Source organism: Vitis vinifera, chromosome 17, assembly GCF_030704535.1.
Source record: "Vitis vinifera cultivar Pinot Noir 40024 chromosome 17, ASM3070453v1".
NCBI classification, from domain to species: domain Eukaryota; kingdom Viridiplantae; phylum Streptophyta; class Magnoliopsida; order Vitales; family Vitaceae; genus Vitis; species Vitis vinifera.
Genome location: NC_081821.1, coordinates 12758817 through 12765000, shown reverse-complemented (window position 1 = coordinate 12765000; position 6184 = coordinate 12758817). Strand labels below are relative to the sequence as shown.

The following is a 6184-nucleotide window of genomic DNA, read 5'->3' as shown; positions in this document are numbered from 1 at the left end:
TAGCTGATATTCTAACAAAAGGGTTGAACAGTTCAATGTTTCACGATCTTGTATTCAAGCTGGGAATGGAAGACATCTATTCCTCAGCTTTAGGGGGAGTGTTGAGCTATAAATAGAATAGGAGAATTTTTTTTTTTCCTATTATGTTAGTTTCCTATTTCTGTAAATAGATAATTTTATGATTTAGAAATAAGTTAGTTTAGGAATAAGTTAGTTCCTTATTATGTCTCTTGTTTCCTATTTCTTCTCTTGTAATCTCCTATATAAGTCGTGTGTATAGTCAATCTAATAGAGAGAGAACTTATTATTTTTCATCCCATATTTCGTGTCACCCTCCAATGTTGTGTTTCTCTTACTCAGAATCAGAAACTACAACCACATATTCTTCATGAAGGAAAAAGCTTATCATGAGGACTTCCTTTTTCTAAGAGAGATGCTCTTTTATGTAACAAAATATCGTAAAAATTGGTAGTGACAATTTATTCTAGACTTGTAATGCTCCTTTCCAACTGTAATTAACATATATAATGTCATAAAAATTTAAAAAATAACAAGAAATAAAATCTTAAATTGAAATAAAAGGTATATGACCTGAATCTACACAATGACATGACTTATGGAGATGGTAGGAAAACATAAAATTCCTTTCAGCGACTCAGCTGAGGATGAACTTTTCATTTTTTAAGTTTGTTTTGAACTTTGGAGTTGAATGACAAGTACATTTGCATTAAAAATTCACATGTTATGCAGCCAAACTGGAACCAACTCCATGTTGATTTCTGCTGTTTGATAGCCTTAGCCCCTAAGGCAGGCTTTACTCTTTCTAGACAACTTCAGGAACTTTCCAAACAGCCCCATACAAATTACAGGAAGCGCAAATGTAAACATAAAATGAAATAGACAATTTGATAAATTTGAGCATTCAGATTGAACTTGACAACTAATGGTATGAACAAAATGGACAAGGAACCAGGGACCACATACAACATTCAGAAGACCATAGTGTCTGTTGTCAAAATGTTGATCAAGAAATTTCTCTGCACGGAAGCTTTTCTTGCAGTATCCACAGCGCCATTCATTTATATCCACATGAATCTTATGCTGCTCCTGATCACTGAATAAGTGATTGTCAGGATGAAGTTTACATGAACTTGATATCTGATACTGCTCTCGCTCCACAAACGGCATCATATACTGTAGAATATAAATAAACATCATAAGAATCATTGTCACACATTATTGTCTCAGAGATATACAAGATGCACTTTGCCACTACCTCCTCAATAATCTTCCAAGCTGCCCTACTTCTTTCTCTTGAACAATGTACTTCATGGGCATGATCTTTTTGTTGTTTGAGATTTCTTCATGTTGAAACAACATGGACATTAGATGGCTAACCTTTGGAAAAATATAACATCTGAAGCAACCAATGACTAGCAATTGTGAATCCAATCTCATGGTAATGTAAATGATGAACTATTCATGTATCTGTTTATATTCATATTGAAATCCCATGTAGATGTAGAATAGGCTAGAACATTTGGGGCATATATGAACATATAACAACTTGTTATGTTTCACGTATTCATCATGAAATCCCATGACAACGTTCATTGTGAATATTCAGGAGAGTGATGAATAACAAATAAAACATTATGTCTAATCTAATAACAACGCAAGCAAGCATACCTCGCAGCTGCAGATTCTTCAAAGTCCTGGAACATGAATAAATTGAAAATTGTCATATTAGAAAGCTTAGGAAGCAACATATAGTATTGACTCATGTAATAAGAAAATGTCGAATGAAAGAAGCTAATACCACACAAAAGACTTAGGCTGAAGAAAGAACCATCTAGACTAAGAAAAATACGTTGAACCAAGGACTAAAAGAACTAAACAAAGGACCAAGATAACTACAAAGAAGTGCAAGGGCAATACCGCTGCATGTTACATACTGCAATGCTAAACAAAGTTAACAACACAAATAACAGGGCAGATATTAAAAATGGTAAGGTGAAGCAAATATGGTGAGGAGAATGAAAAACTTCCTCTTTGAGTTTGAAAACCACTTTCAAATAAAATATAACCTTAACCAAGTAGAGGGAGAAAGCACAACCCCTGATTCTACTTCATCAACCCCCTTGCATACTTTTGGGAAATGTTGATAATTAAGTTGCTTTAATAAAGTTTATCATGATTAGCAAAAATCAAACTCTTAGGCACAAAATTAACCTTTTTAATTCTTGAAAAAAATAATTAGTAGACCAATTAAAAAGCAAGCATTCATTTAATACATTAACACCATTAACATGTCACAAACAATTTCCCAAAGAACCAAAGATACCAAAAAAAGAAACCCCACATTCAATGGCGACATAATATATTTTTTTTGTCAATGATTGAATCATTTCTTATACTGCAGGCTTGGGTGTAATATGAGAAATCCCAACCATTTTCACCAATTATTCTTCTTTGGGCTGCATTTAGTTGCAAGGAATTGGAGTTGATTTAGAATATGAAGTCCATGGAAATTTTAAGTTTCTTTATTCTATTGTGCAATTGTATCTCCTAGTTTCGAATTTATAGAATCTGCGTTCAATTCCATATCCATTACTATGTACTGCGACCAAACAGCAAACTAGAACAGTTTTCCTCCAGATAGCACAACAGGCATAAAAGAAAAATGCAAACCATTTGCATGACTGCAGATAAGATTAAGGAAATTTACATTTCAACTCATCCAAACAACCATGCATCCGTAATTGGGCTGATTAGTTCATACCCTCCAAAACCCAAACCATATAGAGCATATAAGGTTCCCAAATTTCCTTGACTTTCTCCTGTTTTCCACTATTTTCTCATCAACCAAACAAATAATGACCGCACATAGATCAAATTAAAATAAAAAATAGATGAATTTGCTCAAAAGCACCTGGGTAGTGTGTGAGAGAGATGAAATTGGAAGTGCTCCTTGTAGGGAAAGAGAAATCAAGAGAAGAATAGATGCAATTTCTGTAGCCCTTCCCATTTCAGCTCTCTCTTTCCCGAACCCTTGTTGGGGTTAAGCTCCCTCCAGTTTCTTAGGGCCTGTTTGGTAAACAAAACAGCTTTCGTCCTCGGAGACTAGGAACTGGCAAAATGGAAAGGCAAAGAAAAGTACGGTTCTTTTTTATGAAAAAGATATTCCTTTTTAGTTTTTATTAACTGATTCAAAGGAAAGATTTTTAACTATGATGGCATCAATAAAGCAGATCATTATTTTTTATCTATCATATTAATAATAGTAATAAACTAAGATGATTAAAAAGAAATAGGATGACAATGGGGCAGTCCGGACGAGTTGGGTCATCCCAATCCCGTTCCATTTATTAAAATTTATTTTTATAAAAAATAATATTAAAAAAACTATAAAAAAAAATTAATTTCAATAAATTTTATTTAATATTATATATAATTGAGATAAGAGGAGACAAACCATATCTGAACAACTTCAAATCTGTCTCGAGTTATTAATTTTTTTTTTAACTTATTTATATTTATTTCAATATCTTTTTATTGTCATCCTTTAAATGAAAGGAACTAATACTATTTATACGAAGAAATTTATAAGAAAAAAGGTATTTGAATTTGAAAAGTAAGTCCATGTCCCATACACATGTGCTAAGAAAGAAATATTGTGCCAAGTTCTAAAAATGTATCCACTTAGTAGATTATGAAACCACATGAGTGTAGGGCCTTGCAAATTGATCACAAAAGCTTTGACACATCAACACATTGTTCCCTTGCATAAGTGTCAAGAATTATAAAAAATGCACATGATGATCTATACGATCACTTATCTTGTAATACATCTAGAATTTAGGGAACACAAAACCAATTGGTAAGTAAATTTTAATAATGTGTGAGGTGAATAGTGTCCAAACTAATCCTTAAATAATTCAAGTAAACATTCGCTAAGTTGTCTTCCCCTTCATGGAATTGACACAAGCCTTTAACTCATCAAGTTGTAATTCAAGTGTTCCTTTGTCTTGGATGGAGCAAGTTGTCCCATCTCATGCTAATTTGCCTCTTCATCAAATGGGTAGAATAAGCTTGTTGGGACTGATAATGAGAGTGTTGCCTAGAATAGCACGTTGGTGAGTGTTGTCCCATCAACTACACCCTAAGTTTTTCATTGTCATGCATCAAAGTTTCATTTTGCTAGATCAAAGCTCATATTTGCTAGTCAAAATGTTCTTTCCAAAGTTCCAAGTATTCCTATAGTTTTGGCAAGGTGAACCCCTTAAGCTAAGGAGGTTTTTGCAAGTCATTTTTCAAAGAACTCATCTTCATTCCCATAAGTGACACCAAAAAGTAGGAACAATCTAGGGCCTGTTTGGTTGCTGTTTTTGAAAACTGTTCTGGAAAACAGTTTTTGAGAACAGTTTTTAAGAACAGTTTTTGATGTTTTTAAAAAAAAAAATTGTGTTTGGGAACTGAATTTTAAAAAATAGTTTTTGTTCTCAAAAACAAAAAAACATGTTTGGTTGAGTTAATAAAAAAAAAAAATTTTAAACAAATAAAACAAAAAACACGTTTGAAAGATGTTTTTTTTTCTTTTCTAATTAATAAAATATTTTCTTCAAGTAATTTTACATTATAAATTTATAAATAATTTTTAGATATATAATTCATTTAAATTAAAAAAATTATTTATTTTATTAATTTAAAAATAAAAATATTTTTTATATTTTTTTAAAATAAATCAAACATAATAAAATTATTTTTATTAATATTTTTTTATTTAATCTTTAAAAATTATAACATATTCTATTAGATAAAATTGTGCTCGTGATTTATTAATTTTTTTTTATCTCTACTAAATCCAAAATGCCACCCACTTCTCTCTCTCTCTCGGGCATCAAAAAGCCCTTTTCTGAAGTTGCCCTCCATCGGGCATCAAGAAGCCCTTTTCTGAAGTTGCCCTCCAGCCGAGAGAATCCCTAAAAGGCCCTATTTTCCTCTGCCACTCTCAATCCTCGCAGGTACTAATCTAATCATGTTATTATTATTATTATTTTTTTTTGCAACCCCCGTTTGATTACCAAGAAAATCCATCCCCCATTCGATTTCCGGGAAATTTCATCCTCGTTTGATTTCCGAGAAAATCCAAGCAAAAACCCCAAGGAAAACCAAAAAAATGGTTCTTTTGCTCCCTGTGTTTTCTGGATCCGTTTTAGGGGTCTCTTTGCTATTGTGCCATTGGATTTAAATTTCACGAACCTTGAATCAAGACTGAGACTGTGCTGGAGAAGAGATGAGAACGGGAAGAAAAAAAAAACACGGAGAACAAGTTGTTTTTTTTTGTTTAATTTTGTTCTGTAAACAGTAAAAAAACGAGGAAAACAACATTTTGTTGTTCTCTAAACAGTGCCATTTTGAGAACACGGGAAACAACAAAAACAAAAACGACCCTCTCAACCAAACGAGTTTTTGGTGTTTTTTGTTTTCAAGAACAGAAAACAGTTCTTAAAAACACTAAACAAACAGGCCCCTAGTTTTTTCTTTTCTTTTTTCCTTTTCTATTCTCTTATTTATAAAGTTTTTATGTTGTTTTATGGTTATAAGAATTAGGTATCCTCATCACATTTAGTGGAATCATATATCACGGATATATCAATACTTAGATTTTACGGATATATCAGTTCTTAGATTTTACAGATATATCAGATATATCAGGGAAATTTCAATGGATATTTTGACACAAAATATCGGTGGATGAAAATTGATAAAAAAATTCATAAAAATATTAGAAAAAACTAAAAAAAATGATAAAATAATAATATTAATAATAATATGTTTAGAAAACGAAGACAATGTTTATATTATTTTGAAAGTATCTTTATACTATAAAAGCCATAATTAAGTTTTGTTGTAACTTTTGTTAACCTTTTCATCCTTATTTTTTTTAACATTCACGAAAGTGTCATTCATCCATTTAATGCAATATAAGCAATAAAGCATCATTCACTTATTGACTCATTAAAAATGGCATCCTTGTAAAATGAGAAAAAATGGAATAAATTTTACATTCAAATGTAAAAGCCTCTCCCATCAACGTGTGGGGGAGTGGAAGGATACGTGGGGCTGGTGTGGAATAATGGAAAGACACGTACAATGGATGTGCCAATACAATGATTACCAC

At 31.8% G+C, this 6184-nt stretch overlaps 1 protein-coding gene across 2 annotated transcripts in view; it reads right to left on the bottom strand.

Moving 5' to 3' along the window:
• Nucleotides 1–3277, bottom strand: part of LOC100244377 (uncharacterized) — an 8933-nt gene extending 5656 nt beyond the window's left edge. Inside the window, exons 1-4 of one of the 2 annotated variants that reach the window (XM_010664735.3) lie at nt 2933–3277; nt 1690–1715; nt 1277–1361; nt 985–1194 (exon numbers count right to left, since the gene is read on the bottom strand). In XM_010664735.3, coding sequence (XP_010663037.1) covers nt 985–1194; nt 1277–1361; nt 1690–1715; nt 2933–3028 — 417 coding nt within the window. In that variant the 5' untranslated portion in view covers nt 3029–3277. The remainder of the gene's footprint in view (nt 1–984; nt 1195–1276; nt 1362–1689; nt 1716–2932) is intronic. The other variant, XM_002262823.5, reaches the window with a different exon arrangement.
• Nucleotides 3278–6184: the final 2907 nt, after the last annotated feature.